This window comes from Quercus lobata, chromosome 8, assembly GCF_001633185.2.
Source record: "Quercus lobata isolate SW786 chromosome 8, ValleyOak3.0 Primary Assembly, whole genome shotgun sequence".
NCBI lineage: Eukaryota > Viridiplantae > Streptophyta > Magnoliopsida > Fagales > Fagaceae > Quercus > Quercus lobata.
In genome coordinates, this window is record NC_044911.1 from 40,446,188 (window position 1) to 40,472,756 (window position 26,569).

General features: G+C 40.9%; 2 protein-coding genes across 3 annotated transcripts; one reads left to right on the forward strand and one right to left on the reverse strand.

The window, feature by feature from the left end:
- Positions 1-334: 334 nt before the first annotated feature.
- Positions 335-6,497, forward strand: LOC115957427 (F-box/kelch-repeat protein At3g06240-like). Its single transcript, XM_031075665.1, has 3 exons — positions 335-1,879; positions 2,205-2,235; positions 5,729-6,497. The coding sequence occupies exons 1-3, from the start codon at positions 501-503 to the stop codon at positions 6,314-6,316; spliced, it is 1,998 nt and encodes a 665-aa protein (XP_030931525.1). The 5' UTR covers positions 335-500; the 3' UTR covers positions 6,317-6,497.
- A 13,803-nt stretch (positions 6,498-20,300) lies between these two features.
- LOC115954790 (F-box/kelch-repeat protein At3g06240-like) lies at positions 20,301-23,517 on the reverse strand. 2 transcript variants are annotated; one of them, XM_031072725.1, is made up of 3 exons: positions 22,050-23,517; positions 21,667-21,697; positions 20,301-20,580 (listed from the first exon to the last, which is right to left on the reverse strand). In XM_031072725.1, the coding sequence occupies exons 1-2, from the start codon at positions 23,413-23,415 to the stop codon at positions 21,681-21,683; spliced, it is 1,383 nt and encodes a 460-aa protein (XP_030928585.1). In that variant the 5' UTR covers positions 23,416-23,517; the 3' UTR covers positions 20,301-20,580; positions 21,667-21,680. The 2 variants fall into 2 exon arrangements, with proteins under 2 accessions (XP_030928585.1, XP_030928587.1); XM_031072727.1 differs by having other exon boundaries at positions 20,301-20,724.
- Between the last annotated feature and the right edge of the window lie 3,052 nt (positions 23,518-26,569).

A 26,569-nucleotide genomic window follows, 5' to 3' on the forward strand; every position in this document is an offset into this window, starting at 1 on the left:
TCAGCAAAATGCTCATGTTTTGAAATTATCCAATAAAATGCCCATGTTTTAAACTCAATTTTCTAAAATTCGAGTTTTAATAAAAAACTCGTTATTTAGAAAATCGAATTATATGAAATCAAACTAAAAAAAAACGTGGAACTTGAGTTCCATTTAAAATTTTTTATATTACTCGATTTTTATTAAATTGTTTTTTTTTATTAAAACTCAATTTTTTAAAAATTAAATTTCAAAATAAGAGTATTTTATTAAATAATTTCAAAATAGGGATATTTTATTACATCTTTTAAGAGAAAGGAGCCAATTACCAATTTGGCACACTTTTGCCTCTCACAATCCACAAACAATACCGCCACCCGCAAGTGTCAAATATTTTATATTTAAACTCTATCTTTAGCCTTCAATTTGTTGTCCTTCTTCCCGGCAAACGGAAACAAAACCCTCTTCAGTCTGTGCATTTTGTACCAAGACTTCATTTGGCTGAGGCTGACAAAGAAACAATGTCAGACTATTTACCAAATGTTATTATCTTCGATATCCTCTCACGGCTGCCGGTGAAGTCTCTCATCAGATTCAGGTGCGTTTCTAAGTCCTGGTTCTCTTTAATTTCCAGCCATGACTTCAACACAGAGCACCACAATCGGACTCTCTCAAACACCACCAAAGACTCACCCTACCTTCTCTTTAGTCATTACGATCTAAAAATGAAGAAAGTGCGCTTCGCTTTGCTCTCTTCTGATGACCCATTCCCTCGTAAACATTTTTCCAAACACATAGACTACAAGCTGAAGCTGGGTGTCAGCGATGGCGGCCCAATCCCAGACCCTCCCAATCGGCGTATTCTTATGAAACAAGCGGAAAAGAGAGGGTTTTTCGCATACCCATCAGATTTTGTAGAGTTACCTTCCCCATACCAGAGCCCTATGAACAGATTGTTCGTAGCTGGTTCATGTAATGGCCTGGTTTGTCTGGCGGATGTTGCTCCCAGTGGCGACCATGTCGTTTTACTAATTCTCTGGAACCCTTCTATTCGTAAAGCCATATCCCTTCCTCCAAGCCCTGTTGTTAATGTCCCAGTTTTTTATAAGGCTGTGGACCATCTGGGGTTTGGCTATGACCCCATAACTGATGATTACAAATTAGTGAGACTTGTGTACCTTCAAGGTGGCTTTAGTCATAATGAATATGAAAGAGATCCACCCACAGTTCAAATTTATACGCTTCGCACTGGTGCGTGGCGCACCATTCCCGGCCGTGGTTCTCGGTTTATAATTGTAGAGAAGTTCTCTTTGGGGTTTGTGAATGGATCAGTCCACTGGTTTGCGGAGGACGATAATGACAGTGACGATGATGATGATGACGATGATGTAGATGGTATGGTACGCAATATGATCATCTCATTTGACATAAAGGATGAGGTTTTTCATGAAATGGCTGTGCCTAAGTGTCTTGAAGGAAGGTTTGAATTGAAGATGAAGGTCGCGGTGCTTGGTGGGTTGCTTGCACTTGTCCCCTGTAACTCTGATCCAGATATTTCAGTCCTCTGTTACTCAGTTTGGGTGATGAAAGAGTATGGAGTAGTGGAATCTTGGACCAAACTATATGATATTAAGGTTGGCGAAGACTTAGAGAGTGTGGTAGGTTTTACAAAGAATGGTGAAGTTCTAGTGAGTATGGCTGCAAAGTTGCTGTCTTTCAATCCCAGTAGCCAACGAACTTTGAATGTACACATTCATTCTGAATATGTGTCATTTTATTTGGATACTTACATGGAGAGCCTTGTCCTATTGAATGTGGAAGATGGTGTTCTGCGAAAGCAGGCAAATTCACCGAGTACTAGTAAGGGAAGAGGTGAACATGAAGAAAAACGCAAGATAAGGTATGCTAATTTTGCTTTGTTGTATTAGGAGTAACACAATATTGAGTTTTCCACAAGTTTTTGTTCTGGTCTTAGGCTATGTTTTTGAGACTGATGGGCTTATTGATAATCAACATAGAACTCATATGGAATCATAATTGAGCCGATTATAATTTTTGTTGATAATTGAGTCGATTACTGTGATAACCTTGCATCTTATAAGATTAAAACAACAAATTATGAAGGGCCTAACAGTGTCTTCATCTTCATTTCCTCAATGAGTATCTCTTTTCTATTGTTAACATTGGCATATGCTGTCTCTTAAATGGGTTTACTTTCTTTCCAGGTTGGGGTCAGTTTTAAGTAAGCAGGAAAAGGTAAGCTATCAACACAAGTTATGTAATTATTTTTAATAGTTGGTTACATCTTTGTTTATCATTGACAGATGTTGTCCTTTTTATTGTATTTTTGCCTTCGCCCATTGGGGTGAAGGCAACTCCACTCTTGTTATGTTTTCACACTATTGAAGCCTTTGTGTTGGATTTTCCCTAAAACTTGATTAAAGAGTATGTAAGGCTATGTTTGGTTTACTAATTTCCATCACTCAATTCCCAAATTTTGTAGGCCCGTGCCACCTCAAGTTTGCTTGTTTGGTTTAGTTTTTGTTCTCAATTCCCATAACTTATTACTCAAAAAATTGAGTTAAAATCATGGAAACTAAGAGCACATTTCGTGAGTTTTCGGGTTATAAGAAGTAAGAACTAAGTTACAGTGGCAAACTTGTAAACAAAATCAAACCGCTGGGACACACACTCATGACTTGCCTCTATCAAGTTAGACCACACTTAGGAGCCCCAATGACTCTTTTGGTGTTGCTGAAAACTTAGTGAAGTCTCATTACTCCAAGCATACACACTCTACTCACCTCAGAGGACTTTCGCCTTGCTCATCGCACACACAAATTAGAAATCTCATCTCTCTCTGGGTCTTGCATCCAAAGAAGGGCTCCTCCCTTCGATCTCTCAGTCTATCGGTCTCGTGGTCTTCCCTATCAAGCTCTCTTTGATCTCTTGGTCTCTCATCTCTCTCAGCTGCAGTGTTTTCGGACATCTGAGTTTAGGTGAACACAAATCTCTCTCTCTCTCGCGCGCTCTCTCTCCCTCTAATTTCTTACTCGCCCTCAATTTCTGAAATCGGAGATCTGTTGCTTTATCTAATTTCTTGATTCTTATTTTGATAATTTCTTTTTGGGGTTTCTTTCTGTTTGCTCCTTGTGCTTTAACTTTAAGGCTCTTTAAAAGTTCTTTATTTGAAGTTTATGCTTTTAGTTTTCATTATGTTTTTCCCCATGTGATCAACTACTGGTTTGTTTAATTTTTTCCTTTTCTTTTGGTTCTCTCCTTTTCTTTGTAACACCATATGAGGGAAGCAATAGGTAGCTGTATGTTGGAGTGCCTGAAATGTTTTTATGTTGTTTATGAGCTGCAAGATAATACCAAGCTTACTTTAATTAAGCCATGTAGTTGAAAGGGGGAAGGGAAGATGGCCATATAGTTGTATGAGGCCAATTATTGTTGTTTTTGTTTTTTGATAACCAATTATTGTTGTATTTCTTGATGTCCTACCCTTCTAAGAATCAAAATAGACTAATACCTCAGCACTTCTTTCAGCTGTATCTTACACTTGGCTTATTAATGATCAGAAAAATGGATTTTAACAAAAGCATCTGGTTAATCTATTGGTTTAATGAATAATCCTTTTTTTTTTTTTTTCCACTTTTCTTGTTCTTTATTTTTTGTCTATTGATAACACTTACTAATTCTCAAAAAAAGGGCATGCCCACGTACTTAGGGATTCTTAATTTGTGTGTTTTTGTCATAGAGAATGAGCTTGTAGAGATTAAAAGAAGAACTGAAATAACAATTCACAGAGAATTATAGTGAAAGAGGAACTGGTAATTGATAGAGAAAAGAAGAAAGCAAAACAAGAGAAGTTGGGCAAAAATAAAATACTAACTTTGAATAAGGGACCTGATGTATTATTTACAAGAACACATAGAAGGCATGTATAAGGTTGTTAGCAATAAGCAATAAGCATGCAACACATGATTTGGAAAAGGACCATTGACAATGAAGTCCTGTTAAAATTTGATTAAAACTTTAGTCTTTTTTAGTCATACATGGTGAGTGGTTAACTAATTGTGTGCTTCATGTCATTTACAGCTTTGGTATAGTTTTACAATGTTCAATATACTTCTTGAAATACAGGTACTTTTAAGAAATATTGTCATAGCTATTTACAACTTTTATCGTCAGGTAAAATCCAAAAAAAAGGGACTTTCATTGTAGGGTGGTACTATCTTCCAAAAGCTGATTTCCTCTGTTTTAAGCTTTGTTAATGTACTTACCAAATAAAAATTTGTCAAAATTTCATAACTTTCTTTTGACTTAAAAGAATAGAGGAATTCCATACTAGAACTACCCCTTACCAACTATGAAAGGAGGGGTTTTGTAACAACTAAACAAAATTGTTTGATTAATGGTTATTTCATATGACAAAATGCTGTAAAAGGAATTGTGGTCCATGATTTACTCTTCCACTAAAATAATATCACCAATCCTTATATTTATATTGATGCAATCTCAGCCATATAATGTTAAATAGATTTTTATGATCTTATGTGAATACAAATGACCATTATAGTTAAATGTGGAGAACATCATAAGATCCAAATCAAGAATTGTCCTTTTTGTTTTGTCCATACAATTGATAGGGATCCTTAATTTGTGTGTTTTTGTCCAGCTCCTTTTTTCCCATTCTGTGAAGTTCCATTATTTATTTCTTCCTTCTTGTTGCTTGCATGGAGCTTGTATTTTAATGGAATTATCAGGGTTAATGATGGCTTTGATGGCTATGCCCTCTTTTAGTTTTTCCTCTTTGTGATCAATCTAGGATTTTGCCACACACGAACTTTACGTGGTTTTGAGTTTCAATAAGTTTTAATGCCACAACAAATTTCACTGTAATTGGCTTATCATTTAAATAAATTTGTGATGTTTATAATTTTTACTGCACTATTTTTTTCCCTATTAGTTGATTTAAGAATAATTACAAAATGAAAAGGGAAAAGGTTTATCATCTCTTTTACTGCTATGTATAAGTCTGTTTGGTAGTTTTTTTTTTCCTCAAAGGATTACAGAGACCACAATTTAATGTTTGTATTCCTTGTGTATACATATAGCATTATATACATTAATTGTCTTCTTTAGAGTAGAGAGTATCGTCTCTGGATTGTGCAGCATCATTTTAAGTACTTGGATTTCTAGAGAGAAATCAAATGCACATGGTTATGTTGTCATTGTCCATGGTGAGTTCTCACATGATTGTCTATGTGGTGGTTGTGACGTTCTAATGACCATGTGGGATATTTGTATTAGATGACACATGAATCACAGGATGCAGATGAGAAAATGTGGCCTCTTCCATATAGAACAGATTTTTATTGACATTATGTTGGAAGAACAAGTCAGAGAATATGGAACATATTTTTTTTAAGGGGCCTGTTTGGGAATTAGTCACAAGAGCTCTTAATGCTCAGACTGGGAATTTCGTCACTAAGAAAGTCATTCAAAAGCATAATGGGCTTAGGCAAAAACAATGCAAGTGGTCTCTATTGTTGAATCATACAGGGTTGGGGTGGGATGAGATAATACAAACAACACAGATTGTTATTGGCACTGATGAGGTGTGGGGGAATGTGGTTGTGATAAGTTCATTACTGCATTTGGTATTTGCATATTTTGGTGTATGTCATTTAAATCTTTGTCAATTACCTGTTTTTTGACTTAGTCTTATACATTTTTGTTGTAGGGAAATCCTAAAGCATCAAACTTACAGAAGAATGGATGTTCAAAAGTCCTTCAAATTTCTTCTAACACACGAGCCCCAAACAGGGAGGAAAAGCGTGCCCTAGATGAGGAATCTGCCAATAATGGTGTTCCTATTCACTTGGATAGTGATGGTTGCTACACTCCAAACATGGACAGTGTACCTCAGACTGTGAATGATACAAATATTGAGAACCAAATCCAACGTGCTAAAAAACGTCCCATCCAAGATACAAGTGGCAAGGGGAAGAAGGTTGCCAAGAAAGAGGATAGGATAAGTGAGGTGACTATTATAAAGGAATGCACTGCAATGACAACAGAAAGGTTTCATGCTAGAAGGGGAAAGGCAAGCAGTAGCTTTGAGCATTTTGCTCAATCAGTCGGTGGTGGTGATCCTTACTCCCTATCGAAAGCTATTGACGTCCTAAATCAGTACGAATACCTTGATAACTACTCGTATGTTAAGGTCACCAAGGTTCTTCAACAGAAAGAGGATAGACTGGTGTTCATGGGCATGCCGGAGCATAGGAGGAAGGCATGGATGGAGGAAATTGTGCACCCGAAGGATTGATTACATTTGTTGTTGTTTGGTTATGTAATTTGGTTTTCATGGATTTAGATGTACTGTTTAAAACATATGTATTGTTTCTTGAACAAACTTGGATTGTTGCTTATTTTCTTGCTAAGTTGAACACTTCTATATTTATGTTATTTCTTGCTAAATGTAGTGAACTTTGCGCGTTGGTTTGTCATGTTCATTTGCCGTTATGTATATTTTTGGTTATGTATATTAGGAAGTGATTTAATAATTCTTGAATAAACTTGGATTGTTGTTTATTTCTTGGATTGGAAAGTTGAACGCTTATATTTATGTTATTTGTTGCTAAATGTAGTGAACTTTGTGCATTGGTTTGTCGTGTTCATTTGTTGTTATGTATATTTGTATCTCTGTATATTAGGAAATGAGTTTATAATTCAAGTCATCTATACATTTTACATTATCACAGTAAATATTGCCTATCAAGACGTTAATAACATATAAGAAAAATGCAATTTTATCAAGAAACATTATGTGGAGAAGGTGACAAAATTGTTAATCAAGCAACTCATTCTTCTACACAAACCTCTCCTCCCAAATCATCACCAAGATAGATTGAAGTGGACTGGAATGAACTGATGTGGATCAAATGAATGTGGATCAAATGAACTAATGTGGGTTGAATTTACATTTACAATCATGTTTTTGTACATAGACCTTTTGTAATCAAACTAATTGTCCATTTAAAATATACTATCAAAGAGGTTTACAAGATAAATTTAGGCTTACATAACCACACCTCCATTTGAGATTTACTCATTCATAGTTCATGCTAATATCCATGGGTTCTAATTAGCACAACCCGTCCGTTTATAAAATACAAAGGCCTAGTTCAAATTATTGCTACATGGATTACGGAAATAGAAGCATAACATACACAATTACCGCAACCCCTCTAAATATGAAGCTCTTTTAGCCTTGCATTAATTTGGACCATATCATGCAAGGTTTTCATTTCTTCTCTAATTAGATGAAGCTCACTTGACAATTCCTCAGGATCATCCCTACTTGCGAAAGTGGAAGGCGCATTGATGGGGGCAAACACCATTCAAAGAATTGACTTTTCCTTTCGTCACAACTGTAGAAGAGCTTGTGCTTGTTCATTGCGGTTTCGAAGGGCTTTATAGATGCTCTAACTCCACAGTGGCATCTAACATCACGGAATCTAATTACATCATATATGCCTTCATTAACACTTAACAGTTATCTGGACATTTGCAAAAATACTTCATGTTTCAACCTCCATAGTGTAATCAAATTCTCTCTTGAGAGGAGATCACACATAATTTAAACTAAAAAAATAAATAAAATGCAAAACCAGTAAACCTAATATGAGAATACTTGTTCCACCTATTGACAAACAGATAAGATCACCAACCTCCTCCAAGCAAGACTTACAGAAAGAACTTTCTTGATTAGTACTTCATGGAAATATTTAGGCAATAATAAATAAAAATGAAGAAAATCTATATCTTCTTGTTTTGCTAAATTTCAAGCACGAAGTAGTAGGGTACTGCACCTATTATCAAATGGCTAAGGTTGGAGTTATTTGTTTGTTCAAGGTACTGAACCATTCTCTTTCTTACTGTTATTATTTTGTCAGTAATAAAAGAGGAACCTAGTACGCACAAAACATTATACCATAGCATGCCATACCTATCTGCTTTTAACCAAAGCCCCCCAGAACCTTTTATTTGTTATTGCCTGATCGGTAGCAAAGAGAGAGCAGAGAAACACAATGTTCTATCTGATATGTTAATTTTCTTGTGTAAGTGCATAAACAGAACAATGACAATTTTAAAATAAGTGACATCTGCTTTGGCATTTGATGATGCCGAAAAAATCACCAATAAGTCACACAGTACTCGCGCGCTCGAAGTAGCACCTGCACAACAAAAAAAGAGGAGACCCAACAGAGAGCACCGGTGTGGTGCCGGCCAAATACACTCCGAAGGTCAAGTTAGAACTATTCTCACAACTCTAGAGTGCTAGAGAGGGTAAATTATGCGTACCTTGATTGGTGAGAGTATTGGGGCTTTTATAGTAGTAGAAGGTTGGCCTCTCTTCCTTGGTGTTGAAGCTTTTTTCCTTATAGGACTCTACTTGAATATTTCCAAATGTGGTGAGCAAGATCTTTCCTTGTAGAGAAGATCTTCCATCGGTGCGCGTATCTTCTGGAATCCCTTTTGCGCTAGGATTCCTATTTTCTTTGGGATTCTAGGATGATCTAGTCGTAGGCAACAAGCACTCTTCATCCAGGGTTGTTACTGTATCTACTAACAATGGGCCTTAGCGAAAGTTGGGCCAGCTCCTCGTCGGCCCATGAAATCGGATCCGTCAGGCCCATTAAATTAGGTTCGTCAAGCCATATTTTATCCCCTTCAGTTGCCTCCTTCACCCTATGGGTCCGTCATAGATGAGTGGAAGGACTCATGGGGTGACGATCTCAAGCTCGATGGATGACGGTTCGTCTTAAAGGGATGATGAGGTGAAACCAAAGGGATGATTGAGTAAAGCTAAAAGAATTGACGGAGCAATGCTAAAGGGTTGACGGAGTCATGCCAAAGGAGATGATGGTGTGAACGTGGAGACTGTCAACTGCGCTAACATCTGACAGGCTGTCCGGAAGCCATTATGAAGCACGACACGCGTCGCCCTTTGATTGGATTTTATCTTGGATCGAAGCGTCGCTTTGTCTTCCATGCACCTCCCCTATAAATAACAGAGTCTTCCTTTCTCATTTCTCCATTTTCAGCTAAAACTCACTTGTCAGAGCGCACTCGTCATACCTGTCAGAGACCACCTCGTCTAGTTGCTACGTCCGTCATCGCCATACTGCCTCCATTCATTCACAAGATTGGTAAGTGCTTTCTTCCCATAAATCCTATAGATATACTTTTTCCCCCTTTCGTTTTAGTTCATTCTTCTAAACTTTACACACCCGTCATAATATCTAGATCCGTCAGATTCTTAGGTTTTGTCATTATGTGTAGGAAATGTCTAGTGCGTCGAGTAATCAATCAGTTATCCGTGACGGGGTGGATTACGAGGAAGTATATCCGTCTAGTCATAAAGACCAAGAAAGTCCAGGCGAAGATAGGAGTCCGTCTGCCTCCTCCTTGTCCTCAACAAATGACGACGCGGAGGTGGTTGAACAAGAAGAGGCTTCCGATGACGATGAGGAACAGATAGTGAGATCCTTCATAGGTGCTAATGGACTTAGGGAGTTCGTCGTGCTACCAGAATGGACGGTGAATAACTTCGTGTCCATCATCAAGGAAAACCACTTCAAAACATTTAGAGATAACTACCAAATTCCGGATAGCATCCCCATCCGTCTGCCTCATAAGTCTGAGAAATGCTATTACGACGGAGTCGAGGGTGTCGGAGTATATGAGCAAATGCTGAAGGTGGGACTTAGGTTTCCACTAAGTTCCCTTCACCGTGAGCTCCTCAAATACCTGGGACTATTCATCAACCAAGTTTCCCCCAATGCCTGGAGGGTCTTTATAGCAATGGAGGTCTTGTACGGTGCCATGACCGACGGTGCCAAGAGGCTGGTGGTGAGGAAGTTCCTTTATTGCTACCATCCGGATGAGATTGATAGGTCTAGAGGGATGTATAGTTTTGTACTCAGGAGTCCGTTGTTGAAGGTTATTTACGACACATCGGACTCAAATAGGGATTGGAAGAGCCGTTACTTCTTCCTGGAAGGTGATGGTTGGATGTGTCGCCCAGGGGACACAGAGCATATGCCCGTCGACATGACTTGGGGCATATTACACCCGTCCAGTATGCATCTGTCCTAGTGTGTAAAAATTTTTTTAACCGTTCATTTCGTAACTTATTTAACAATTTTAATCGTTCTTCATTTTTTTGCAGTCAAACGACGTCCCCAAGTTGATATCAAGGAGTTTGCCTTCCTCGAAATTTTTTTTTCTAAGACCCTGCCAGAAGAAAGGACTTGGGCGAAATTGGTTACACTTAATACCATCCATTGGTATTACGACGGACTGGAGCCAACGCCAGTAGCCGTCAAGTACGAGGAAAAGATTTAAAGACGTAAGTCTGTCATCTTTACTCTTATTTGAACGGTCTTTATTTTCATTTTGGTAGCTAACATTGCTCGTCCTCCTTTGCAGAAATGGACGATGCTAAGAGGAGAGCGTTGATCTGGTCAAAGGCCGCAAAGAAGAAAGAAACAGGTGACGTGGCTCCCACTAGGACGGGCCCAAGTATCTCGTCGGTAAAGAGGAAACCGCTGCCTAAGGGGGACCGTCCTGCCAAAAAGGCCAAAGTATCCTTGGAGCCCGTCGTAGGGCTTATGGCTGAGGCTGCGAAGACGGCCACCCCAGCGAAACACGGGGTCGGCAAAGGCCTCATAAAGGGTTCGTCGACAGACCAAGAGAAGCCGCCCGTCCTCCTTCGGGAGGATTCTAAACATGCCTTGGAGCAGATTTAGTCCATTATTTCCTCGAAGGACTATGAAGACTTGGGGAGTCACTCTATGGAGGCCATGAGGAAGACAGGCCTTTTTGCAATTACTCAGATAACCCTGCCCGTCTCCTTTACCACTGTCCATTACTTTAGCTTTCAATCTAACTCCCCCTTTTTTATTTCAAGCAATGGTTATGATAAAAGGGCTGATGGGACGATGTCTCAGCCACGAGACGATCCTGGAATGTGTACGGGCGAAGGCAGAGCAGACGGAGAATTAGCTGAACCAACTATGAAATTGGAAACCCAAGATGGAGAAAAAGCTTGAGCTTTCAGAAAAGGCGAGAAAAAGTCTTGAGCAGAGTACGGATGAGGCAAAGAAGGCCCTTGAAGGCAAGGACAAGGAGATACAGGACCTGAAGGATGAGGTTCGTCAGGCTAAGGAGGTTGCGATACGTGAGTACTGTGACTCCGTCTCCCTGATTTCAGAGCTAGGAGACTCCTTCCTTCAAGGCTTTGACGATGCCATCCATCAGATTAAGAAGGCCTACCCAGACTTGGACGTTTCAAACATCAAGGTTGAGGACCAAGCTCAAACCTCCGTTATGCCTGTCGCCTCAGAGGACACTGACGACCTTTTTGTTGATGACGAAGTTCTTGGCGACGGGGAGTCAGTACAAGCCCAAAATGCACAAGTACAGCCCGTGGTGGAGGCGGCCCATCAGTCTGTTGCCAATGAAGCCCCTCATCCGGACAACGTTGTAGGGTAGACGGTTGAAACTCAAGTCCAACAGTTTCCGTAGTTAGATAATGTTTCTTTTTTTCTTTTTATATATTTGGAGAATAATTTTCATCCGTTGTGGATAATATGTAAACATTTCCTTTTAAGGGCTTAACATTATTCAGCTTTGTTGTTTCTGTTGAATGCATCCGTTTATTTTGTTCTACTTGTGACGGCCGTCCTGCCGAGTATTTTAATTTTTTTTGGCTTTTTAGACTTGCACCTTGTATTTTGACATATTCGAGCTAAACCGTCCACTCTGGACTTTTTAAGGGTGGTCCGTCCATATTATTGCGAACCTTGTTTGCATCCGTCCCCTTATTGGGTTTCTTTTTAAAAATTTTTACCCTCTTTGGATGATCCGTCCGCCTTGAGGACGTTGTTTCTATTCGTTCATTCTTTGATCTGAAGAATTTTTAGGATCCATCATGTTTGTGGGCGTTTTATCCGTCTACTTGAGCTGAAAAAGCTTTTATGATCCGTCATATTTGTGGGCGTTTAGATTTATCTGTCCATTTTCTCAGAGATACTTCGTCCACTTTGTGGACTTGGGTCACTATCCGTCCATGTCGGACTTCAAATTTTCATCCTCCTGGGACGATCCGTCTACCTTGTGGACTTGTTCTATATCCGTCTATTTTGGACTTTAAATTCTCATCCTCTTGGGATGATCCGTCCACTTTGTGGAATTGTTTGTATTCGTCCATTTTGGGCTTCAAATTTTCATCCTCCTGGGATGATCCGTCCACTTTGTGGACTTATTCTATATCCGTCCATTTTGGACTTCAAATTTTGATCCTCCTGGGATGATCCGTCCACTTTGTGGACATTGTGTAACCTATCCATTCATAATAAAAATCCATGTGGAAAAGCAAAGCAGTATTTGAATATTCTTCTTAAAAGAAAATGCGTTTGTAGAAAAAAGTACCTGCCCCTTTGGGTTTAAAAAGGCACAAAAAGATTGTAGCAAGAATAGTTTAAGAAAAACTAGTAATTGTAGCTAAAGATTAAATAAACTGGTCAATTGGGATCGTTGCTGTTCTCGATATTACTTCTATCGGTAGTACTTTCGTAGGTGCTTCGCGTTCCATGGGTGCTGCAGCTTTTTTCCATCCAGCGTTTCTAGGTGGTAGGTGCCCTTCCTCTGCCATGATGCGATCCTGTAGGGTCCTTCTCAATTGGGGCCGAGCTTCCCCTGAGATGGATCTCTAGTGGCACCCATTACCTTCTGTAGTACCAGATCACCGACTTGAAAGTCTCTATGCTTGATGCTGGAGTTGTAGTGTTTCGCCATGAGATTCTGATAATGTGCCAACCTTTGCTCTGCTGCCGCTCTGACTTTGTCCACTAGGTCGAGCTGAAGGCGCATGGCCTTCTCATTCTCATCCTTGTCGTAGTTCTCCACTCGATAGCTTGTGAGCCCCACTTCTGCGAGAATGACAGCTTCACTTTCGTATGCTAGACGGAATGGCGTTTCTCCAGTGGGTGTTCTTGCTGTAGTTCGGTATGCTCACAAAACGCTTGGTAACTCATCTGGCTAGATACCCTTTACCCCCTCGAGCCGGGTCTTGATTATCTTGAGCAAGGACCGGTTCATGACTTCGACCTGCCCATTAGCCTGTGGGTGCGCGGGTGACGAGTAGTGGTTCTTGATTCCTAGCTCCGAACAGAAATCTTTGAATGCGCTGTTGTCGAATTGTTTACCGTTGTCAAAGACCAGTACTCTAGGTATCTCGTACTTGCATATGATATTCCTCCAAACAAAGCTTTGAATGTTTTTCTCCATGATAGTGGCTAGGGCCTCTGCTTCTACCCACTTAGTGAAATAGTCTATGCCAACTACCAGAAATTTTAGCTGCCTGACCACTGTTGGGAATGGGCCCATGATGTCTAGTCCTCATTGAGCGAACGACCAAGGAGCCGTCATCGGGGTCAACTCTTCAGACAGTTGCTTGATGAAGTTGCTGAACCTCTGACATTTGTCGCATGACTTGACATAAGCTTGTGCATCCTTCAGCATTGTAGGCCAGTAGTATCTAGCTCGGATCAACTTGTGAACTAACGACTGTGCCCCTGAGTGGTTTCCGTAGATACCCTTGTGGATTTCTCTCATGGCATAGTCCGCTTCTTCCGTTCCTAAGCATCTCAGATACGGACAGGAGAAACCTCTTTTATACAGGACATCTTTCATCAAGACGAATCTTGCTGCCTGGACCTTCAGTTTTCTTACGGCTTCCTTTTCGTCTGGCAGGACGCCGTTCTTTAAGTAGGAAACCAGTGGTGTTGTCCAATTGTTCTAGGAGCCAATTTCCTGTACATTGTCGGGATCTATTAATGGATAGAACTGAACAAAAGAAAGTATGTTACCGGGGGTGATCATATGTTCTCCTAAAGCGGCTTTGGCAAGGTGGTCGGCTTGCTCATTTTCTCTTCTGGGGATCTGGACGACTTTGGCTTTCAAGTCGCTTACTCTTTGTCTTACTTGATCAAGATACCTCCGCATCCTTTCGTTCTTGCCTCATAGTCTCCATTCACTTGATTAGTAACGACCTGTGAGTCGCAATAAATGATCACACTCTCGGCCCCTGCTGCTTTGGCAAGATTGAGCCCCGCCACGAGTGCTTCATATTCCGCCTCATTGTTGGTAGTGGGGAAGTCTAGACAGACCATACACTTAACCGTGTCCCCTTTGGGTGATAGTAGTACGATGCCGGCCCCTCTGGCCTGTTTGTTGGATGATCCATCTGTATGTATGCTCCACTGGGGAACATTATCTGCCCCCTCGCACTCGTCGCTCGTAAATTCGGCTATAAAGTTCGCGACAATCTGTCCCTTGATAGCGGTTCTTGGTCGATACTGGATGTCAAACTCACTCAGCTCTATGGCCCATAGTGCCAATCGGCCAGCGGCTTCAGGACTACTCATCGCCCGTCTCAAAGGTTTATTGGTCAGGACGATCACCGTGTGGGCTTGAAAATATGGTTTAAGCTTACGGGCTGCCGTGACTAATGCGAAAGCGAGTTTTTCCATGGGCGGGTATCTTTCCTCAGCTCCACGAAGCGCCCGGTTGGCGTAGTATACGAGTTTTTGTACCCTGTCCTCTTCTCTGATCAAGGCGGCGCTAATGACAGCGGGGGAGACGACTAAGTAGAGGAAAAGCTCTTCACCTGGTTGCGAGGGACTCATCAGCGGTGGGGAAGATAGATAGGCTTTTAACTCCTCGAATGCTTGCTGACACTCAGCAGTCCACTCGAAAGATTTCTTCAATGTGCGAAAGAAGGATAAGCACTTGTCTGTTGCTCTTGACACGAATCTATTCAATGCCGCTATTTTGCCATTGAGGCTTTATACCTCCTTCACATTTCTTGGGGGCGCCATCTCCATTATGGCTCGGATCTTGTCCGGGTTGGCCTAAATCCCCCTTTGAGACACCATAAATCCTAGGAATTTTCCCGCCGTCACTCCGAAGGTGCACTTTCTCGGATTGAGTTTCATGTTGTAGGAACGAAGGGTGTTGAATGTTTCTCTAAGGTCTTCCAAGTGATCTTCCTCCTTTCGGCTTTTTACTAGATGACACATAGACGTGGACATTTCTTTTGATTTGCTGCGCGAACATCTTGTTCATAAGCCTCTGATATGTTGCGTCTGCATTTTTTAGGCCGAATGGCATCACCTTATAACAGAAGAAGCCTTGGCTGGTTACGAAAGAAATTTTCTCCTGATCATCTTCGTGCATTTGGATTTGGTGTTAACCTGAGAAGGCGTCCATGAAGCTTAACAGCTGATGTTGAGCCGTAGAGTCCACTAGAATGTCGACCCGCGGGAGAGGATAGCTGTCCTTGGGGCAGGCTTTGTTCAGGTCAGTGAAATCCACACACATTCTCCATTTCCTGCTAGCTTTCTTAACCATCACCATGTTTGCCAGCTAGTCGGGGTAATAAATCTCCCTAATGAAGCTCGCCTCCTGTAGTTTACGGACTTCTTCTGTTATGGCCCGATCTCACTCGGGGGTGAACACTCGCTTCTTTTGTCGGATGGGTGGAAAGGAGGGCGATACATTCAATTTGTGTACCATGACCGAAGGGTCTATTCCTGGCATATCTTCATGGCTCCAGGCGAATACGTCTCGATTGCTTCTGAAAAAGGCTATGAGCTCTTGACAAATTGCGGGATTAGCGAGGGTTCCAATTTTGGTCGTTCGGTCAGGATCAGAATTGTCAAGGGTATCTCTTCAAGTTTCTCTACCGGCTTCATCACCATCCGGTGCTCTTCTATATTCAGGGCCTCGACCTGATCCTCCATTTCCATCATGGCTACATAGCATTCACGTGCGGCCACCTGACTTCCACGCAGCTCTCCCACTCCATAGTCGGTAGGGAACTTAATCATCAGGTGGTAGGTTGAAGTTACAGCCTTCCACAAATTAAGCGTGGGTCATCCGAGGATAGCGTTGTAGGCAGACGAGCAATCGACCACCAGGAATGTTACGTCTTTGAGATCTACTGGGAGTAATCGCCTACCACAATAGACAATGTGACCGCGCCCAGGGGGAATACCCGGTTCCCTCCAAAACTAATGAGCAAGGCATTTGTCGGAATAAATCGTTCTTTGTCGATCCTCATCTGCTGGAACGCCGGGTAGTATAGGATATCTGCTGAGTTGCCGTTATCAACCAACACCTGGTGCATGTTGCAGTCTTCTACCTGTATGCTGACGACGAGCGCATCATCATGTGGGTGGTGAAGACGTTGCGCATCTTCTTCTGAGAATCCGATAATGGGGTCTTCTCTCCGTGCTATCTTTGGCATGGTCCCCGTCAGCTGAACATTTTGTACCATCCTAAGGTAGGTTTTGCGAGCCTTTTTTGACGACTCGGCTGCAGCTGTTTCTCCAACTATCATCCTTATGTCCCCTATGGGGGGTCTCGGTCGCTCATTCTCCTATCGGGGGTGCTGGTCTTTTGGGGGTGGATTTGTTCTCTCCTTCCTGACAAACTTTTGCAGTTTTCCTTGTCTGATGAGGGCCTCAATCTGCTGTTTTAGGTCATAGCAATCGGCCGTGTCATGACCATGGTCACGGTGGAAGCGGCAATATTTATCCTTAGATCCCTTGTTGGGATCACCTTTCAACTTCCCAAGGAACGTTAGAGCTCTTTCGTCCTTGATTTGCATTAGGACTTGGTCTATCAGGGTGGTCAATGGGGTGAAGCTTGTGAATCTTCCTCCCAGGGGCTTAGGGCGTCTTTCATCCTTTCGGTCTCCTGTCCTTGCCTTCTTCCAGCCTTAGTCCTGCCGTGTGTTTTCTTGCCTTTCTCTTTTCTTGGGTTTTTCTTCTCGGGCCAGCAGCGCGTCTTCAGCGTTCATATACTTGGTGGCCCTGTAAAGCACTTCTGACATGGTCTTCAGATTGTTTTTGTACAAGGAGAACAAAAACTTCCCCTTCTTAAGCCCATTAGTGAATGCCGCTACAAGTATCTTGTCGTCGGCTTCGTCGATTGAGAGTGCCTCCTTATTGAAGCGGGATATGTAGGATCTTAGCGTCTCCTCCTCTCGTTGCTTGATGCTCATAAAGTAAGCCGTAGACTTTTTGTATCTATGTCCCTCGATGAAGTACGTAGTAAATTGAGCGCTCAGCTTCTTGAATGTGTTGATAGAGTTGGGTGTCAACCTGTTAAACCAAACTCTTACCGCACCCTTTAGCGTTGTAGGGAAAGCCCTACACATAATTGCATCTGCTACTCCTTGAAGGTGCATCAAGGTCTTAAAGGTCTCTAGGTGGTCTAGAGGGTCCTTGACCTCGTCATAACTATCCATATATGGCATGCGGAACTTACTCGGCAGGGGGAAGGAGTTGACGGAAGCGGTGAATGGCGAGTCAGTTCGGTTAACAAGGTCGTCAAGATCGCTGGACACTCATCCTTTGAGAGTGTTCATCATTACTTCCATCTGTTCCTTCATTTCCTGCATCTCCGCGATAATAGGTGGCAGAGCCGTATCCGCAAGGGAGGGAAGGCTCATGTTTTGTCGCTCCATCTGCTTGGGGCGTTATTAGCTTATGGTCCTTCTTGATTCCTCCTTTCAGCGCTTGTTCCTTCTTGATCTACTCCTTGGTTATTTGGTGCTGCGTTTTTCTAGTGCAGTTGTTCTTTCAGGTCGTGATTTTGTTTGGTAAGGCGCTTCACGGCCGCGGTGAGAGTCTTAACCTGTTTCTTGAGTGCGGTCGTGGGGGGTTCTTCTTCTTGAATGTCGTTAGTGGTCACCATTGAGCGAGTGAGCACCATGCAACTCTTTTGTCCGGGAAGCGATAATATGGCTTATAATCCGTGAAACAATTCCCACAGACGGCGCCAACTGATGATGTCGAAAAAATCATCAATAAGTCACACAGTACTTGCACGCTCGAAGTAGCACCTGCACAACAAAAAAAGAGGAGACCCAACAGAGAGCACCGGTGTGGTGCCGGCCAAAAACCCTCCGAAGGTCAAGTTAAAACTATTCTCACAACTCTAAAGTGTTAGAGAGGGTAAATTATGCGTACCTTGATTGGTAAGGGTATTGAGACTTTTATATTAGTAGAAGGTTGGCCTCTCTTCCTTGGTGTTGAAGTCTTTTCCTTATAGGACTCTACTTGAATATTTCCAAACGTGGTGAGCAAGATCTTTCCTTGTAGAGAAGATCTTCCATCGGCGCGTGTATCTTCTGGAATCCCTTTTACGCTAGGATTCCTATTTTCTTTGGGATTCTAGGATGATCCAGTTGTAGGCAGCAAGCACGCTTCATCCAGGGTTGTTACTGTATCTACCAACGATGGGCCTTAGCGAAAGTTGGGCCAGCTCCTAGTCGGCCCATGAAACTGGATCCGTCAGGCCCGTCAAGCCATATTTTATCCCCTTCAGCATTTATTTTTTTAATTATTATTATTAAAAAAATAGACAATATATTATGGAGAGAATGAAGGCTAAAATCTCCTCCCCCCCCCCCCACCCCAAACCATTGATGCGAATTGTAACAAACAATCCACTCACTTTTTCATCCCACCAATCAAGATCCATCAACAAACTCTACAAAACCCCATGTAAATCTCTACAAAAATCCAAAGGAATATGTGGGACTAATGGTCCATTTGAATTGATGGGGAGGGAGGGGGAGTAGAGTAGAGTTTACCCAAAATTAGCTTATTTTCAGCCAACTCTACTCACTCCCTTCTACTCCTCTCCTTCCCCCCTCAAACCAAACAAACCCTAAATGATGCTATAATCCCATAACTATACCATCCCATCTATGGTAATGACTCAAATTCTTTGTTTTTGTTTATTGCATGGCCTCCGGCTGATACACACACACGTTGGTGTTGCTAGTTTCGGATGATCTTGATTATATTGCAGCAAAAGGCCAGCTGAAAATGAGTCCGAGAAAGCTCAACATGGTAACTAGACCATCTCTTCAACAACCAATTTGGTCCCTGAACCCACACAAAAGCAAGTTGCATTTTGGAAAAACATAGGCCACTAGAGAGAGGAGAGGACTATACCATATTGCAAGCACTGTTCACCATCGACGTGTTTAAAATTGTTCTTCTCATCAATTTGTGGACTAAGAAATGGAATAAAATTTATAGAATATAAAACAAAATAAAGAAATTACATATTGAGTAGAATGCACATAAACCCCCCTCAAATTTGGGTAGTTGCAGTTACACCTCATGTATCTTTATTTTAACCAATTTACTACTGAAACTTCACATATGTGCTAAATATCTTCGAACGTCGTCCAAGAAGCTAACATCCTAGTCATGTGACACACAAACGGATTGGAATTGGTGGGTTTCAAATTCTAGTTTCAATCAATGTAGTTGAGTTGAGTAAGGTAAACAATTGTTAGCAGCATTTGAGGGGAGAGTCACTGTGAATGTGATTGCAATTTTGAGGATGAAGGAAAATATTACTTATAAGAGATTTTTTTTTTCTTTCTTTTTGGGATTAAAAACATTACTAGATTTTCTATAGGGGCTAGTTGTTCCCAAGTGATTTTATGTTGGACTAGATTTTTTTTTTTTTTTTTTTTTTCCTATTAAATGTCTATTCTGTTTGTATATTTGTATTTTCCCTATTCTATTTGCAAATTACTGAAGCACTTGTAAATAATAAAAATCTAAAAGATAATTGAGGGATGCTTCTTCATAATTTACAAAATAGCACAAACTCTATTTCTAAGTAATATGGGCTCCACTGCTTGCGAGTTGCTTGGAACTCAAGTTTGACAAACTCGAGGGCCCGTTTATTACTGTTGGTGTTTAAACAACATTACACGTATTTTTGCACACCTTTTTAACTACACGTATTTCCACAAAATATAAACAAGGTTACTAGAACAACATTATCAAATAGACCCTCAATTTCTCAAACTCAAGTTCCAAAAAATATGCTACATAACTAATTTGTCATGATGCATTTTTGCTAAAATTGTGCTATTTGGCAGATTTAGCCCTCATTTCTAGGTCTAAATTCAAAAACTTAGCCAGTGTCATGCCTGGTTGTGCCTACAGTCAAAATATATTTAAAGGTACCACTTGAATACTTGATAAATTTCATGTTTCAGCACTTCTTTAGAAAGTTCAATCAATTAAATTAGCTCTTTAGTGCCTATCACCTCAACGCAAAGGCAGATGACGTTGGGCTGCAATTTTAGTTGAAAACCAATCTTGCATAAGAATCAAGGCAAAACGCAGAAGATTCCCCACTGAAGAAAACATCTGATTTTGACATAATTCCCATAGGACAGGAGGACACAATCATTATATTAGATCAAAGTAGAGGAAGTAAAAAAGTAATACCTAATAAACTGTTCAAACAAGCTTAAAAGTAGCTAATTGTTTGAGTGTCCTAAAGATAGTCAAAACTATGGGATACAAAAGGGGTACAAAAGTTGGCTGCCCAATGGAGCTAAAGTGATCAGCACACCTATTGGCTTCTCTGCATATATGCTTCACAAAAACATGTCAGTTCGTAGCAAGTAATTTCCTGCAATCAAAAACCAAAGTGTTGTAACATGGCAGGATTTGTGAATGATTAGTTAGAAAATTATATACCTGAAGATAGTCAATTTCAAGAAAAAATTGGGAAAACCAAGTTCCAAGCTAGAATTAAGCCTCCCCTTGCCTAATTCTGCAATAATGCAAGTTGAATGTCCTAAATTTATAGAAAAATTTATTATCCAATGGCCAAAGTGATCTCTAATAATGGTGTGAAGAGAATTAATATCACATGCACAATAATAGAAGTCTAAAGCATGTTGAATGATAGCGTGGATTATATCTCATCAAGAATCCTAACTAGTTTCTAAATATTCTACATCATGGTGTCCACCGTAGCCCCAAGTTAATGCATGTGTTACGCATCTAATCTTTACTCAAATAAAAAAAATAGGCTACATAATGAACTACTAGATGGAAATAGAACAACAGCATATGTGTGTAACATAGTGGAAGTTTTACATTTTATAGTCTTTTTCATTTTTCACATAATACAAACTAAGCTTGAGCAAAACTGCCCCTGCAATTTGCCAATGGGCTCTAGCTCAAGTGGCACTTCCTCTTACAAGTGCTAGGAGGAGGGTGAAGTCATGGATTCATAAGAAATAGCAGCACGACAATTTTCTTTCATATAGTATTATGACTTAAACCATGGTAAATTGAGCTTCTGCAAATTTTCATTAATCCATGAACAGGATCTATATAGACACATAAAGCCATGGACTGATACATCTCAATCAGAAAAGAATCAACTAATCAAAGTCCAGTGAAAAAAAGGGGTGGGGGGGGGGGGGGGGGGGGGTGGGGGAGGCATTTGATAAAAACACTATATTTTTGCCACAGTATCCTCAGGCGGCCAGGCATACCACATAGCTCTTAATCTAATTTTTAGGGAAAATTTCAACACAAATGATTCAAGAGCGTGAAAACATAACAAGTGTGGACTCACCTCCACCCCAACCCTAATAAGAAGGAGAAGCAAAAATAAAATTAAAAAGACAACATCTGTCAATGATAAGCAAAGAAGTAACTAACTACTATAAATAATTACAGGACTCGTTTGTCAATAGTTTACCTTTTCCTGCTTTCTTAAAACTGACCCCAACCTGGAAGCACAGCAAACTAATGTGAGAGACTACAGAATGCCAATATTTATAATGGAAAAGAGATATCAAGTGAGGAAATGAAGATGAATACACAACTAGGCCCCTTTAAAATTTTTCTATTATATAAGATGCAAAGCTACCAAAGTAATCCAGTCACTTAGCAACAGCAAATCTAATTAGGATTTCATATGAGTTTATGCTGATTATCTGCAGATAAGTCCATCAATCACAAAAACATATGCCACTACCGAAAACAGAAAATTGTGGAAAACTCAATATTGTATTGGTGCTTATACAACAATGCCAAACTAGCATAATGTAAGAAAGAAAAAAGTAGCATAATGTATCTTACCTTTTACTTCCTGGTAATCTTTGTCCTTACTAGCACTAGACGAATCCTCCTGCCTTCCCAAAGCACCATCTTCCACATTTAGTAGAACAAGGCTATCCATATAAGTATCCAAATAAAGCGAAGCTGGTTGGGCATGGATGTGAGGATTCAAAGTCCTTCGGCTACTGGGATTGTAAAACAGCAACTTTCCATCCTTGGTCACTAGAGCTTCACCATTGTTTGTAAAACCGACCACCCTCCGTAATCCTTCCCCAACATCAATATCAAACATCTTAGTCCAAGATTCTGCTACTCCATACTCTTTCATCACCCACACTGAGTACTGCTCTACTCCTAAATTCCATCTGTTGCACGGGACAAGCGCAAGCGACCCACCAAGCACCGCGAGATTCATGTTCAAATCATACACTAATTCTACACACTTAGGCACTGCCATTTCATGAAAAATCTCATCCCCTATATCGAATGTGAAGATCCCATTGTGAAACGTATCATCATCATCGGAATCATCGGAATCAAATCTGATATTTTTTTCAGTTTCCGCGAGCCAGTGGACGGAGCCATTCACAAACACCGAGTCAGACTGCTGTACAATATGAAACTGAGAACCAGGGTCGGGAATAGTACGCCACACACCAGTGCGAAGCGAAAAAATGTGAATCAAAGGTGAAATATTTTCCCTAGTATGTTGATTACCCCAACCATAAAGGTAAACAATTCTCACTAATTTGTAATCGTCGGTAATGGGGTCATAGCCGAACCCATCATGCTCCATAGGCAAATAGGAAAATGGGAATTTCACGGCAGGTCTCGGAAGGTATATTGCTTTACGAATAGAAGGGTTCCAGAGAATTGGAACAATGTCATAGTCGGTGTTACTGGGAGTAGCATCCAGTAGACAAACAATGCCGTTCGATGAACCAACAATGTAAATGAATTCCTTTTCCAAGTACTTGAATGGGAAATGCAATTCTATGAAATCTGATGGATATGCGAAAAACCCTCTCTCTTTCATTTGTTTCTTAAGAACAAGCCGATTGGGAGGGCCTGGGTTAGGGTCGCTGTTGCTGACACTCAGGTTCAGCTTGCAGTGTAGGTGTTTGGAAAAATGGTTGCGAGGGAATGGGTCATTGGAAGAGAGCAGAGCGAAGTGCTCTTTCTCCATTTTTTCATCGTAATGACGAAAGAGAAGGTAGGGTGGGTCTTTGGTGTTTGAGAGAGTCCGATTGAGGTGCATTGCGATGAAGTCATGGCTTGTGATTAAAGAAAACCAGGTCTTAGAAACGGACCTGAATCTGATGAGCGACTTCACCGGAAGCCGTGAGAGGATTTCGAAGATAACAACGTCAGGGAGATAGTCGGACATTGTTTTTTAAGTTTTCCCTGCCAAATGAAGAGAGTGAAGTCGGACCAATAGCCACTGAGAGAGACGGCGCGAGAGAGGGTTTGTTGGGAGGTAAAGGTTAGCAAAAATCATTCATTTATAAGGTCGTGGTTAGCTTGATGACTTTGATCCCTATATTTTTATTTAGGTAAATTGCATAATTAGTTCATATCATTTATATCATATGTCACTATGGTCTCTAAATTTTCAATAGTGTCAATTTAGTCCCTAACCTGTTAAGTATTGTACCAATTTAATCTTTGATGTTATTTTCTAGATGGAAAAATCTGATGTGTCAAATGAAATAATAAAAAATAAGTTTCCATGACACATCAACTACCAACTGTACCACAGTATCAGATTTAAAAAAATAAAACTAAATTAAAATGTTCAATGAGTTACATCTCCCTAAATGGTTCTAAAATTTGAAAAATTCCTAAAAGTTTCTGAAAATGCACGAAATTCAGTAGGCTAAATGCTCCGGGCTAGGGTGATGACTTGATGATCTAAAGAGAAAAAGAAAGACTGTCAAGGGTGACCGTTGTGAACTGGCCAAGGACCCTTCGACCATTAAGTCATTTTTTTCTCTAGAACACAAGGATGGTGATTTTATGAATAGTAGAACTTACCTTGGTTGAATGTGACTTGATCCTTTTATAGAGAGTTAGGAGTGGGTCTACTTGTTCGGATCCACTATTATCATGGGGGATTTGTGGAGTTAATGGATAAAATGGAGGAAGTGGAGCAAATTATGGGGAATCCTCCCCACGTTCTTGGAATGGCGAATCATGGTCTAATTATATTTAACCATTAGAAAGTTTTCTTTAAAATTAGCTAAGTGTTGTTTAGTCGTCCATGCCCTTGTGCCGTGGATGATTATTCTTTCTTGGATGATCGTGCTCTCACTTGACAGGTTTTACCCATGCTTACGAGGCTTCTTCTTTTTAAAAGGCTGTGGACGTGGCTTGGTTATGGATGACTACCATGGACAACCTGAACTTAATTTAGACCCCATTAGTTGCCCCCATGTCTTTGTTTCGTCTATATTACCGTTGGCTTTACACGTGGTAATTTTTTATTGGCTGAAGGATTCCCCAGGTGGCACGTCAGGGCGATTTGAGATCAAATGTCTTGGATGTTGACACGTGGTGTAATCCCAACGACTTACAAGTCGCATCGTTTTGTTCTTCAAAAAAATTGCCATGTGGTGCACCCTGATTGGTTTGCGTCGTTTCAGTGTCCCACTTTGCTGCCTATAAATAGGGCAATACCTCTCCTATCCCTTCACATTTCTCATATTTTCTTCTCTAACCTCAGTCGTCCTATGCATCGTCTAGAAGTTTTCTTTCGTCCTTAGTCATCTCTATTTAGAATCAGGTATCCTTTCTTTTCTTCGTCTGTCGGTTTTTCTTTAGAACTCTTTACAAAATGGCTGAGATAGTGGTGTCTTTGTCTAGCGATAGGGAAAAGAGGGAGATAGCCGAGTACCATGATGAGAGTAATAGTAGCGATAGTAGTAGTGATAGTAGTAGTAGTAGTGATAGTGGTTCTACGGATGAGCAATACTTGTCTGGGGTTCCTAGGGTTTCCTTAAAGGTTCTCCAAGAGGAGTTGAGGTAGAGGGTGGCATCTGGATCATCCGTTGGTCCGTCCACCAGTACTCAACCGTCCATCCCCTCCCCTAGTGAGGAGGAGGACATTTTATACTGTTGCACTGTAGGCATTCCTTTGGAGATAGAGGAGAAAAGACTTTGCTCTCTTAGGGGCAAATATCAAATTCCGGATGAGCTTAATCCCCGTCTAGTTGCTCCTAGTGAATGGTGTGATACTCCAAAATCAAGGGTTGGCATATATGAGGCTTACCTGTTAGGGGGTCTTAGGTTGCCTCTCAATGCTTTTGCTAGGGAGATCCTCTATAGGCTGGGTGTAGGTCTAAACCAACTTAATCCCAACGCATGGAGGCTCATTGTATCCATGTAAGTGTTATGGAGAGAGGTCTTTGATGGGAATCGTCCTCTTACTGTGGACAGGTTCCTATATTGCTATAAACCCTTTGAAATAAGCCAATCCCTAGGTTTCTATTAGTTTTTGGTCAGGGGTTCTAGTTGTAAGTTGATAAGGTCCCTTCCTTTGTCTAATAGAAAGTGGAAGACGAAATTCTTCTTCGTCTTAGGGTTTTGGGTAGGGAACCCTGTTAAGGTAGGCAGGGACCCCTTCCCTCCCTACACTGGTGAGATGGGTCGTCTGCATCCAAAGGGTACGTTACTTTTTATAACTAGTCTTGTTTATTCCATTATTCTTATCTAACGTTTTTTTTTTTTTTAGTTGTAAGACAACACTCGCTGAACAACTTCTTCCTAGATTGCGTCCAACGAGTGCGCTCTTTTGCAGACAAGACTTTTCACTTCTTGGTGAACCTTTGCCGTCTAGCGACTTGGGGGCTTGGACCTGAGCTTACAGAAGAAGCATTGGCCCACAAGCTTACCACCCGTCGACGTAAGTTATTCATTTTGTTATACTTTTGCTAGTTAGTTCGTCTAGACTCTAACAATTCCCCCCTTTTATATATATATATATATATATATATATATAGGAATGGCAACTATGAAGGAGAATAAAGGGAAAGGCGTTGCTGGTGATGAGGTTGTACAGCCTGGGGACAAGGCTCCTGCCCAAACTTGTCCCCACCTCGCCTACGCTAAAGCTTGTCCCTCTAGTCTCATCAGAGAAGAGGAAGACGATGTCTAAGAAATTAGACACGGGTAATCTCCCCAACCATCGATGCAACAAGAAACAGAAAGTTGACTCTTCGACACCGTCTACCACTCTTATTGTGGTTCTTGACCCTGCTACTCCTTTGGCCAAACCTACAATCTTTAAGGTTGAAGATTCCCTTCCTTGTCTTGGTGTGAATCCATCCAAGCCTTCTCTTATGGGGCCTCCTAATATTGGTCCAATGACCCTCCTAAGGAGTAAAGGTCTTGCTTGGGATAAGTTTAAGCAGGAAGTGACTGATAAAGACATTGCCATTTGCTATGACATGTCCCTGAAGGAGTTTGAATGATCTACAATTAATGACCTCTTCAAGTTATTTTGACTCGTCCTTAGCTATACAAAAATTGAACTTTATTCTTTT

Excerpts from the sequence above, each read along its gene's own strand:
- LOC115957427 (XM_031075665.1), top strand. The coding sequence starts at position 501 with ATGTCAGACTATTTACCAAATGTTATTATCTTCGATATCCTCTCACGG. Across the intron at positions 1,880-2,204 it reads GAAGAAAAACGCAAGATAAG|GTTGGGGTCAGTTTTAAGTA; the intron begins GTATGCTAATTT and ends CTTTCTTTCCAG. Across the intron at positions 2,236-5,728 it reads TTTTAAGTAAGCAGGAAAAG|GGAAATCCTAAAGCATCAAA; the intron begins GTAAGCTATCAA and ends TTTTTGTTGTAG.
- LOC115954790 (XM_031072725.1), bottom strand. The coding sequence starts at position 23,415 with ATGTCCGACTATCTCCCTGACGTTGTTATCTTCGAAATCCTCTCACGG.